The sequence below is a fragment of the Odontesthes bonariensis genome, chromosome 16 (genome assembly GCF_027942865.1).
Source record: "Odontesthes bonariensis isolate fOdoBon6 chromosome 16, fOdoBon6.hap1, whole genome shotgun sequence".
Lineage (NCBI taxonomy): Eukaryota > Metazoa > Chordata > Actinopteri > Atheriniformes > Atherinopsidae > Odontesthes > Odontesthes bonariensis.
This window is the reverse complement of record NC_134521.1, coordinates 27,958,324-27,971,552: the sequence shown is the minus strand read 5'-3', so window position 1 is coordinate 27,971,552 and position 13,229 is coordinate 27,958,324. Positions and strand designations below refer to the sequence as shown.

Below are 13,229 nucleotides of genomic sequence, written 5' to 3'. Positions count from 1 at the left end.
CAAGGAGACTATTTCTGCATCTCACGAAGCTGACAAACACTTTCCACTCCTGTGGATGCCGTGCAGCATTAATGCTGTGTGTGTCTATGAGAGTGCATATGTGTGTCTAGATAGGGGACAGAACGGTTCCGTGTGGTTTTCATAACTCATCTAAGGGCTTTCAGCTCCCCTACGAGCCCCCCACCCCCAAAACCCATCATCTCCTCCAGTTCACCCTTATACACTTGCACAGTTTACCAGCCCCCTCTTCCAAAAACGCACAATTCTTTTTCCTCTACGTAGCCCACCCTCCTTCCCGCCCTCCCCCATCTTTCTCTCTTTCTGAGGTTCCATCAGAAAGCCAACTCTGCAGTGGCAAGAAAGCCCCGGCAGGATCAGACAGAGTACAGGATTTCTATCACTGAAATTTATTGAATTCATACATGGACTCTTTTTTTTTACTTGTCTGAAGGGCAGATTGCCTTTTTCAACCCTTCTGAATCTCACTGGTATCTCAATGGACTGTAATTTGGACCATACTGGAATTAATTGGACTTTCTGAAAGGATTATTTTAGGTCGTGCTGAAAACTATTCTGAAGTGTCAGCAGTATTGACTGTTTGAATGGAGATTGATTTACTCTGCACTGAAGGGTGCAGCGTTTGAGCTATCGATGGTCAATTAAAAAAAATAGATGTCTCTTCTGGGTTTATCTGTATCAAACTACTTTAAATAAAAGGACACACGGATCCGATTATTTATTCAAAAACTTAGACAGGACAGAAAAAAGTCTGGAGTTGGTCAGTTTGGTCCAATTTTGTTGGGGTCAGAGGTCAGAAAAGACTATTTGTTTCCATTGTTAGGATATCTATTTTTGACCTTGTTGGCGATATTCCTGTGAATGGTGGCTTAGTTTACACTGTGTGTCTTGGTGGAGGATGCAAAAGATCATAAGGAGCAACTTCAGTAAGATGAATCTCCTGTGCATCCTGTGGCTGCTGACAGTCTGTGTCATCCCTGGAAGCCGAGGCCAGAAGCTGAAAGACCCTAACCCTAACCCTATCCCTAACCCCAACCCTATCCCAGATGGGGAGCAGCCACAATTTCAGCTAGCAGAGAAAGATGCGCTGTGTAACCAGGAGGGATGCTACGCTGTCTTCCTCCAAAAGAGAATCTTCAGGGAGGCTGGGCGGAGTTGCCGGGAGCGAGGTGGGACCTTGGCGACTATGCATACCAAGGAAGCAGCGGGTGTGGTCCATGATCTTCTGGCGGCAATTGAGGCTCAAGGGTCCAGGCTGAGGCTTCGCCTCTGGATTGGGCTGCACAGACCCCCACGTCAGTGTTCATCCAACCGACCGCTCAGAGGATTCGTCTGGGTTACAGGCAAAGTCTCACCTTTTTGACTTTTGACCTTTTACTTGTTCCAGTATTTTACTCCATCGCTGAATATAAAGTTTTTTATTGGTGATTATTAAATTAGATCATATAGAATTTCCTCAAGGCAGAGAATACATTGGAAATATCTAAGACGATAATAACAATTACAGTAACAATTGCAGACAGAATTTTATCTCAAAAGAAACTTCTAAAGTCCCCCTTTGATAAAACTCAAGTTTTTGAGCTTGTAAACATATCTATAGGATTTTCTTTTTGTGTCACTTGATATGAGAATGAACATCCATCAATGCTATGGCTAAGGGTTTTCATTTTTGAACCTGAAAAGCACCACCTGCAGTCTCAGAAAGAAGAGGTCAAACAGTCTGAATAGTCTACGTAGAAGATTGGTGGAACCAATCCAGCCTTCTTGCGAGATGGGGCTGTACAGAAAATTTGCATGCACTGTAATAAATTGATGATATGAGAAGCTAGCACACTATGTGGAGCAGGAAGCACTAGCTAGGTGGAGAAGCTACTTGTGAGCCATCATGTCTTACCAAAATATGTTAAAGTATGATAGAAGGGGATTTAGATTATTTGGAAACATTGCAGTGTCCCATCAAAAATACCAGGGAAGACACGAGTCTCTACTTTTCAGAAGGCTGCTTCACAAATTTAATTGTCAATTGTTTTAATTTCCAGGCCAGTGGGCGGTGAAAAGCTAGGGCTTGGTCGCCTGCGCATTTCTAACACTGTTGAAAGTGACAGAAAGTGATTATGTTAGTATTTTGTTACTTCCACCTGAATTTAATCTATCTAATTTAGCTTCCTCTTCTTGAGAATCACTCTTTGGTTCAAACATAATGAGCTGTAGCAATGGCCAGTATTAGAGCTGGCCATTGTATAATATAGCGGAGGTAGGGCATATAGCATCATTCCCCAGCTGGTGGAATTGTGGGTGGGGTCAACTAGCAGAGGAAATTTTCATGAGGAAAAATACCATGCCGATTTAAAGTTTTTGATATGCTTTTTGCAAGAATGTCAGGTTGTTTAATTTTGATGAATATAGATGTTAGTTAATATAGATCATAGTTCATGTGGAAATGAATGACTGCTGGAGTTGGACTAAAGATCTGTGGATGCAAGTTTTCACAAATGGAAGATCTACCATGATTTAACAGGAATGAGGATCAGTGTGTTCATAAATCCATCCGTGATCTAATTACACACTTAAATAAACTGGTTTCACAGCCCTTAGTATAAAAAACACAAATGATATATTCACCATAAAGATTTAAATCAGTAGCTTTGTATCCATGACATTTTATATATCCATCTTTCATGAAGATAAATTGAAATAAAAACCACTTTGAGGTTTGACATTTTATTGTCATACCATGATATTGAACCACTGTGCCGATCCCCTGGCTGCACACATCAGTGAGACTTTGATACCACATCCCGTCTGCACAGCTCCGTGCTGCCTGGATGGTTATTACATAAAATCTTTTAGTTTCAGAGACAGAACTGGTGCAACCAGTAAAGTTCCCTCTTGCTTGACCTCATTGCCACCCCTCAGCCTGATTTGGTCATTATACAAACCTACTAAAATCCAGATGTGTCTGCCTTGGTCTACAATAACAGAAGACATCAAATTTTCAATCTGCCATCTTACTTTAATTTTTTCTAGAGTCACGGTTTAAAAGATTTGGTTTCTCACGCCTCACTTGCCCAGAATTGTACCAAAGAATGTAGTTTTGGTTTTATTCACTCGGAATGACAGAATAACAGGTTTGTCTGCATTAGTATTGTATAAACTGTGGAGTGGGTTGAGTATGTTCTTGTGAGAAATAGTCATGGCGGGCATTCATTTTTGTTTGTGCAAGGAGTGCAATAATAGGGCATTATAACATGTACATTTACTCATTGTCTTATCAAATTTGGAAAACTCTAGAACAAATGAATGAATCAAAAAATCTAATAAATATGATAAACTGTCCATTTTTTTATAAAGAAGCTTGAACAGCTGTGGTATATTTCTGAGAAAAAAAATAGCTTATTGAACCAACTGCAGCTGCCTCCTTGTTAAAAAGATGCTTAGAGCCAAACCTCCCCCTGTTTTTGTTGGGGGCGAATGCCTCCACCTCCCCCAATGGAAATACAGGGACAAAAGGATACTGTTGCTCCAAAAATAACTGGCATTTTAAAAGCTGTATGTGTTGGATTTTGATAAATAGGTTTTTGGCGACTCCTTGTGGCAGTATCAAAGTAGGCATTGCTGCAAACTGCAAACTGCAAAGCACTGACAGTTCCCACCCTCCATAAATTGGGTGAACTGCGGTGCGTAAAGAGTTTTCAAAATGAATTCAATAAAACCACATGTTGACTGGAATATCATTTGTATTTCTTTGTTTTTATCTGTTTTTATCTTCCAACAGGAGACCAGGATGGCCAGTTCACCAACTGGCTCCGTGAAGACACCCCCGGGACCTGTGCAGCCCCTCGCTGTGTGGCCATGACTGTGCATACGTCTGAGAGCGGACGAGAGAGCAAAGACAATTTCCGGTGGGTCGATGGCTCCTGCGCACTGCCGTTGGATGGATATGTGTGCCAGTACAATTACAAAGGAATGTGTTCACTGCTGGAGGATGAGGGTAGAGGTCCACCTGTTTACTACACGCCATTTCACCTGGTGAGCACCCTGCTGACCCACATTCCCTATGGGTCGGTAGCTGTCCTGCCATGTCCTGCAGACAGCTCAAACCCAGATGCTCCTGCTGAGCAGACGGTGCTGTGCATGAAGAGAGATGATGAGACGGTGGGCTGGTCAAAGGATGCCCCTCTGTGCTCATCCAGTGCAGCACCACAGAGCCAGGACTGGTGTAGCAGGGATCATGGGTGTGAGCAGTACTGCCAGAACACAGACACAGATTACTACTGTTACTGCTCTGAGGGCTTCACCATAAATGAGGATGGCTACAGTTGCAGGCCTGACCCCCTGAGCCAAACTGACCCGACTGAACTGTCCTCAGACTCTGCCAGCCCCACTGACCAGCCCCACATCAAGGAGGTCTGCGTGGAGATGGGGTGCGAGTATGACTGTGTGGAAACACCTCGGGGCGTCCGCTGTACATGCCCCCCAGGCTACCAGATGGGTCCAGATGGGCGGAGATGTTCTGATGTTGACGAATGTCAACAGCAACCATGTCCACAACTCTGTGTCAACATCCCAGGCACCTTCCACTGTACCTGCTACCAGGGCTATCAGCAAGACGATGAGGGCGAGTGTGTGGATATCGATGAGTGTCTCGATGAGGGCAGCTGTGAGGGCTCTTGTGAGAACACGGTGGGCTCCTTCATGTGCCTGTGTGACCCCGGCTATGAGCTGGGCAGTGAAGGAGAGTGTGTAGACGTGGACGAATGTGTGGGGGTGTCGCCCTGCCAGCAGCAGTGTCTCAACTTCAATGGAGGGTACCAGTGTAACTGTGACAGCGGCTTTGACCTGCAGTCAGATGGACTTACCTGCAAGCCTTGGAATGATGATGGAGAATATTCCACTCTGACCCCTGACCCCAGTGACTCTGTTGAGCTCAATATTCCATGGTTCATCTCATTCACTCCTCATCCCAAGTTCGAAGCTGATATTAACTTTGACGTTGACTGGGGGACAGAGGCCCCAGGGGCCCCTGCTGTCTCCCCTGACATGGATCAAAGGTCAGATAATCATTTAAACCAATGGGATGATGTATTCCCCAGGCAATACCAAACAGCCCCCTCCCCAACTCAAAAGTATAGCACAGGAAATGAAATTGATAATGATGCTAAGACAGGAAATAGAGAACCTAGTGGTGGGGTCGAAGCTGAAACTGCAAATAGGTCACCAGGTGGGACAGATGTGGACAGTACAAAGGATACCAACAGCACAGCAGAATTTGCTGCAGGTAAACAGAAGCATGACAAAAGCTGGCTGCTTGTGGCCCTGCTGGTGCCACTGTGTGTGTTCCTCGTAGTGATGCTGGCTCTGGGGATCGTCTACTGCACCAGCTGTGCTGTGGACAAGAGCCTCAGCTTTTCAGACTGCCACCGCTGGGTACTTCCTTCAACGCCTCCTGACAGGAGGGAAAGCAAAAACCAAGCATGAACCCTAAAACAGACAAACACTCAGAGATGTGTTTAGATGTTTGTTAATCTTTTTCTGGTAGTGAAAGACTGGTCACTAAAACTACAATTTGGATATAGTACCGCTGGCTTGCTCTAATACTTTCTGTTGCACAGCCTTTGTAAATAACTCACTCTCATCATGTTTTTAAATTTCAATAAAACCATTAAACTGATGTTTACTGTGTGGTTTGTAACAGCAAATATCTAAAAACCAATTAAAGTATGTTAGGAAAGATTGTGTGGTTATATTTTTATAGCTCTTTGGGTGTAAAAATAAACCAGAGAATTTGGTAAAAATCCACAGCTAATAATTCACTGTACAGAGGAATACATAACAGGTCTAAAATAAGAAGGATAATAGCCGCATTCGGACAGAGCCGTTCTAAGAATGCCGTTCTAAGAACGGTCCACCTCGAATTTCGTCCTAATAACTGCCCTTCCCCAGGGGAACTGTTTCAGTTTGCATTCGCACATGAGATTGATAGGGACTGATGCGACGCAACCGTCTGTGACAGTGACGTGTTACTTTAGCGCCACATTCAACAACAAAACAGAACAAAACAAAACCAGCGAAAAGTAAGGAGAGAAGAAAAAAACACCACCAAGAAGCTAACATGGAGAGCGGGGAGGCCACCGTGTCCATGGATCACATCGGGCGTCTAACATGGAGGCTGGAAGAGCTCACAGAGAGAGTCAGGAGACGAAGGATCGAGCACAGGCCATACTTCTTGGTTCCATGAAGGAAGGAGAGCAGAGCACCGCAGACAAAGGAGACCACGTGTAAGTTTAACTTATTAAACACGCGCCGGTTGTGTCTGTGTCGTATGAGGAAACATTTGTGACAACATGACAAGGGGCAGAGCTACCAACCACCAAACACCTCCGTCAGATGTGTTCCTAAAGAACTCAGAACAGACCCAGCCTCAGAGAAGGAGCTGAAATGGTTATTGGAACTGAGGGCCATGGTCCCGAGTTCCTGTATGTCCGAATGCGGGAAAAAAACGGCCCCGTTCCTGAATAGGTTATAGGAACTGCAAAAGGTTCCTACAGTGGGAATGCACCTATCGACTGGGTATAGGATGAGGGAGGTGGTGCAAAGCGAGTGGGAGGGAACTCACTGTCTAGAGAGCACGTTTTTTCAGGAGTCACCTTGTCTTCGTTTTGGGTTGTATGACCACTCTCTTAGCTCCAACAACAAATGAATACTATGCGCCATGGTCGAATGATTCCAATATGCTTTGAATTATGGAAAAATGTATCGACGAGGATGGGATTCGAACTCACGCATGCAGAGCACAATGGATTAGCAGTCCATCGCCTTAAAAAAAAGAGAAGAGGGGGAAAGAGAGAGAAAGAAAAGTAGGAAAAAAGGAGAACGTACACTTTATATTTTTTTCATCTACTCTTTTATCTTCTCAATATTGTTTACACACAGTTCTGCTCTTATTGCAAGGTTTATCATCACTTTAATTGTCATGTCTCTTGCAGGATACGAACCGATGCTGTGGCAATATCACTTGCATCTTCGCTTGCTCTCTCATCTCGCAATGTATTTTGGCTAACGTAGTCATTTTTGAACACAGCAACTCTTTTTCAATACAAATCACCAAAGTAATAACCCTGTGATTATGCAGTTACGCACATGAATGCATTTAATATGATGAAATGAATATCATACAATATTCAAATAATTAACTCAAAACGCCTGATGCTACATTTAAAGTTAAAACAGTATTAACAGTCTATAACTGTAATTGTAAATAACTCCCCCATCATGTTTCCCCTCCTTTTTTAATGGTAACCTCAATTATTTGAGAAACTACATCTGTGCAGCACAAATTAATAAAACAAATTCCAAATTGAGCAGCAAAGAGTGTTGGGTTTTGTGAATAAATGTAAATGCTTCTGGCTTTGGTTTTCACAATCACGTTCAATGGATGACACTCACTGTCTTGTTATTCAAGAGGAAATTAAATAAAAGCATGAAGGCTCTTCTTGGGAAAAAATATTAACTTTATTGTAACATACACATAGTTCAGGAGGTCAGGAGTGCATTAAAGTATGTACGTGCCTATCCCTCCTCTCACACTGAAACAGAATCGGCCTTTTGGCACCCTCTCACACGCACACACACACACACACACACACACACACACACACACACACACACACACACACACACACACATTCCTTTTCAACGCCAGGGTGAGGACCATGTTACCTGACTCCCGCCCTCTGGTATTCGCATACCATCTGGGACGAGCCCACAACCGACATGATTTCAAATGAGGCTATTTTTTCTAAAACTCGTGCATGTGATTGGATGAAGAATGTGTCCGTCATCTTGACTGACACGCCACTTCAGCCACTCCCAATGACTCAACCCGTGACGTAGCTCAGAGCGACACCAGGACCACTATGCAACCAGCTTAGCCTGGGAATTCCCATGCTGCTTTGCGCGCGATTTCATTCTCACTGCAAAGTCAGCCTGGAAACCACCGCCCTTATTTTTGCCAGAGTTTGGGAACCAATCACAGAACGGGGGGGGGGGCAGCAAGACGATGACGACGTCCATGCGCTACACCGAAGCTTGTAGAGTGTTAATCCAACATGGCAGTGGACACGTTACCGTTCGATGCAGCCTTAGAAAGTGTTTTAAGTAGCTTAGAGCGCAAGTTTACTTTTATTTTACTTTTTTTTCTTCTTCTTCCTCGTCGAATTTCTGTCATCATCTGGTATAAGTGATACAATTGGCTATGAATCGTGCGCAAAGCAGCATGGGAAGAACCAGACGCCATTTGATAGACATTCGCAGCGCCCAATAAACGGCTCTAGGCATTGGTAAACCACGCCTTAAATACGAGAAAATGCACACCTAGTTCCCAGACCACCATCTCATCGAGATTGTGGACGCGTCAGCCAGGCTACAACCAGCTAGCCTTTCATAACAAACACCATGGTGGCAGATAGTATGAAACGGAGCGAGGAGCAATCAGTGAACGATTATTGTCGTATGTGCAAAGAAAATCTCAGGATTAAAGACATTCATCCAAAGTCCCACCCAGCGATTAATGATTGGCTCTGATTATTTTCTAATCGGACGAAACACCAATGACTCCCAGGCTCCTCAAATGGCTGTGTGAGGAAAGGGAACGCCCCCGTGTGTAGTTGGTGAACGCAGCCAGATGACGTGAGTCAGGTTAAGGACCATGTTGATTAACCTGCAAAGTGAGAAGCACCTTTTCTGCTACATTTACAAGCAACTAAATAGCACAATACACCACTAGGTGGCTGCCTAGCTTAAGTTGTCACCTCAGATTTTTTTAAAAAGACTACAAGAAAGGACCTTTACTTAGGGGCATTTAAACTTTCTTCATTTTCTCTGTAAAATATGTTGTAAATACATATTTACAGATGTAAACATAAAATAGCAGTCCCCAACTCATGATCTGACTCACATATTAAACACAAAACAGTGATCCACAACTTATTATTTACTGATTTTATTACAAACAGCTTTCTTACCTGTTATCTGATGTTGTTCTAACACAGTTGTTGTATGTTTACATATGAAAACATTTGGGAGTTACAACAACATCAATCAACAGGTGTGAAGATTGTTGGTAACAAAATAAAGAAATAAAGATTAAGTCACCACTGTTTCATGTTACATATTTATGTAAACATATATGTCAGAAAAACATTTGCTAAAGCTGTTTGCTATAAAATGAAGAAATAAAAGTTGTTGACCACTTTTTTATGTTTCCATATATGACAGTCAGATTACGCAAGCCATTTCTAACCTTTACAAAAACCTGTAAAATGTACTATTTTGAACATTTTGAACAAGCTCAACTGAACGTGAGTGTCATTACACTTGAGGAAGATATAAGGTCTTTTAAAACATACGTTTTTTAAAGGCAGACCTCCGGTTCAAAGTGGCAATGGTTTTGTACACAAAGTTCTTTATGTCTTTCCAAGACCTCTGATCCAGGGCTTTCTCTTTTTCCTTGCATTGCATGCCGTGTTCTTTCCCTCGGACTCTGTGTTCAGCCATGAACTTGTTTATGTGTTTATGTACTGCACTCCTCTCTGCTTCACTCCAAGGCCGTTTTACCTGCATTTTGGTGGTCTCTAAAAATGACAAAACAGACAAATCAGGTCACGTAGCATTAAAACCACAGACCAAAACACTTATTTCTTCAATAGATTGACTGCGCACTTGAAAATCTGGAAATTTTTAAATAATTGAAAAACATGTAGATTTGCCCATTGAAATCTCTATATGAAGAGTCTTTTCAAAGTGGTACTCCCCCTCAGAGTAATGCCTTTGATAATCACGCCTGATAAACCTAAAGTGAATATACATACACACACACACATATATACAGTATATATATATAGATATATATATCTATATATCTATATATATATAAAAATTAAATTAAAAAAAATTTGAGCTTGATAGCTGGTCTACAATTCTTTTGCGAAATTATACAAACGAATGATAAGCACTGGCTAAAACTGGAAGTATATGTATGTATGTACATCTGCTCAGCATAGGAGAACTGATTACAGTAGTGTAATTACCTAATAGTCAAATTCTCACACAGAAAGTTCAGCAACACTCTCTTTCTCAGGCCTCCTTTTTTAACTTTACACATACTTCACAAATAAACCAAAATTCTATTTTACTTGGTCATGATTTCCCTTTTACTTGCATTTTTTTTTAACAGCATGGCTATCTGCCATACTGTGCAAGTTTTGAGCTACCCCTAATTTCTTTTTATGTAGATTTTACATACCAGCCATGTAAAGACTTTCGTCATCACTGCAGTTCAGTGACATTTCATCCCCTGGAATGTAATAAAAGGAAGACAATGGCTGTGTTTGAAACCGCATATTCTCCTACTAACTTTCTGAGTTAGTATGCGAGTTTGAGTATGCGAGAAGTTCCCGGATGCATACTAGATTTGCCGAAATGTTGAGTATGCATCATGAGGTTACTACTCATACTCAAACTACCCAAGATGCAACGTAATGTGACGTTGCCCATCATTTCCTTGCCGCTAACAGGAAAGATGGAGACGCAGCAATACAAATGTGAGTAAATTGTGAAAAATTTTAGTAACTTGGCGGTTTGCATGTGGTAGACATATCAGATAAAGACGTCTACGTGTCCATCAGCTGTTGGGATCGTTACATGTACCGTTACGTTATCGCTCCTGCTAGTTAGCGTTAACCAATCAGCTAATATGATACAGTTAGCTAAGAATGAGTTGTGATTGATCAAAAAAAAACTATTAACTGGTTAACGTTGAACCTAAATCCCAAGTTAGGTCGCATATCTTACCGTTATTGGTGTGTTTGTTCTTTCAATTCAATTCAATTCATTTTTATTTATATAGCGCCAAATACAACAAATGTCATCTCAAGGCACTTAGATAATAAAGTCCAATTCAAGCCAATTGGAATTCAATTAATTGTAATCATAATTATTCATAAAATAATCCAATTCGTTCATATAGAGCCAATTCAAAAAGAATTTCCTAGCTAAGGAAACCAACAGATTGCACTGAAACTTTTTTTTTTTGGTCCAATCTCCCGTCCTGAGCGTGCCTGAGGCGACTGTGGAGAGAAACGACTCCCTTTTAACAGGAAGAAACCTCTGGCAGAACCAGACTCAGGAAGGGTGGCCATCCGCCTCGACCAGCTGGGGTTTGAGAAGACAGAAAGGGGGGGGGGCACTGTAACACCATTCAAAGGATATCTGTTGGAACAGGGAAACACGAGTTAATGACCACAATAATGTCACATATACATAAAGAGAGTAAAGTGAGGAAAGGTGTGACAGATGAGGCCCCCCAGCAGTCTAGGCCTATAGCAGCTTAACAATGGGATGTTTCAGGATCACCTGAGCCATCCCTAACTATAAGCTTTTATATTTTTAAGCCTGGTCTTAAAAGTGGAAAGGGTGTCTGCTTCCCGGACATTTACTGGCAGCTTATTACACAATAGAGGGGCCTGATAACTGAAGGCTCTGCCTCCCATTCTACTTTTAGAAACTCTGGGAACCTCAAGTAAACCTGCAGTTTGGGAACGAAGTGCTCTGTTAGGAAAATATCTTACAATGAGATCTTTAAGATATGATGGAGCTCGGTCGTTAAGAGCTTTATATGTAAGGAGAAGAATCTTAAATTCTATTCTGAATTTAACAGGGAGCCAATGAAGAAAAGCTAAAACTGGAGAAATATGATCTCTCCTGCTAGTTCTCATCAGAACTCTGGCTGCAGCATTTTGGATCAACTGAAGGCTTTTCAGAGAATATGTGGGACAACCCAATAATAAAGAATTACAGTAGTCCAATCTTGAAGTAACAAATGCATGGACTAGTTTTTCTGCATCACTCTGAGACAAGATGTTCCTGATTTTAACAATATTACGAAGATGAAAGAAGGCAGTCCTAGAAACCTGTTTTATATGCGAGTCAAATGATAAATTCTGGTCAAAAATAACTCCAAGGTTCCTCACTGTAGAACTAGAAGCCAAGGAAATACCATTTAGAGTAGCTATATAGCTAGACAATTTCTCCCTGAAGCGCTCAGGTCCAAAGATAACGACTTCAGTTTTGTCTGAATTTAGAAGCAGACAGTTCTGAGTCATCCAGGTCTTTATGTCTTTAAGACATGCTTGTAGTCTGACCAACCTATTGGGTTCATCTGGTTTTATAGATAAGTACAACTGGGTATCATCAGCATAGCAATGGAAATTTATGCCATGCTGTCTAATAATGTTACCTAATGGAAGCATGTATAAAGTGAAAAGAATTGGTCCAAGCACAGAACCCTGAGGAACTCCATGACTTACTCTGGTGTGTGAGGAAGACTCTTCATTTACAAGAACAAACTGAAATCTATCAGATAAATATGACTTAAACCAGCCTAATGCAGTTCCTTTAATCCCAATAACATGTTCAAGTCTGTGTAATAAGATACTGTGATCGACCGTATCAAATGCAGCACTGAGATCCAACAGGACAAGCACAGACACAAGTCCGCTATCAGAGGCTAAGAGGAGATCATTGGTAACTTTCAGCAGTGCAGTTTCTGTGCTATGATGCACTCTGAATCCTGACTGAAACTCTTCAAACAGATTATTTCTGTGTAAATGATCACAAAGCTGAGCTGCAACTATTTTTTCAAGAACTTTAGACATAAAAGGGAGATTGGATATAGGTCTATAATGAGCTAACACTTCTGAATCAAGAGTAGGTTTTTTAAGTAAAGGTTTAATTATAGCAACCTTAAAAGGCTGAGGTACATATCCTGTCAACAAAGACAGATTGATCAAATCCAATATGGAAGTGTCAATTAATGGGAAAACCTACTTGAACAGTCTGGTTGGGATTGGGTCTAAAACACAAGTTGATGGTTTAGAAGAGACTATTGCTGTTGTTAGTTCAGAGAGATCAACTGGGCAGAAGCCGTCTAAATACAAATCAGGTTCTAAAGATACTTCTAAAGCTGCTGTACTTGATGATACATCACTGATAATAGTGGGACTGATGAAGACACGGAGCGCCTCATCAGGTGGAGGGGAGCGAACGAGGCGCTCTTTACTGGAAGGCGCAATGCCGATTTCAGTAAGATACTTATTTCCTCTGAATGACCATAATATATTTTAAGATAGCCCGTCCTGGGTGAGTGTTTTGTA

At 41.8% G+C, this 13,229-nt stretch overlaps 1 protein-coding gene across 1 annotated transcript; it reads left to right on the top strand.

Moving 5' to 3' along the window:
• The first annotated feature begins 362 nt into the window (after window positions 1-362).
• On the top strand, window positions 363-5,690 carry LOC142401861 (uncharacterized). Its single transcript, XM_075487322.1, has 2 exons — window positions 363-1,361; window positions 3,794-5,690. Exons 1-2 carry the CDS (start codon window positions 917-919, stop codon window positions 5,494-5,496), a joined length of 2,148 nt encoding a protein of 715 aa, XP_075343437.1. The 5' UTR covers window positions 363-916; the 3' UTR covers window positions 5,497-5,690.
• The last annotated feature ends 7,539 nt before the right edge of the window (window positions 5,691-13,229 follow it).

What these genes read in the sequence shown, in the direction of transcription:
- LOC142401861 (XM_075487322.1), top strand. Translation starts at nt 917, where the DNA reads ATGCAAAAGATCATAAGGAGCAACTTCAGTAAGATGAATCTCCTGTGC. An exon ending in AGGATTCGTCTGGGTTACAG is followed by an intron (nt 1,362 to 3,793) that starts GCAAAGTCTCAC and finishes ATCTTCCAACAG; the next exon opens with GAGACCAGGATGGCCAGTTC.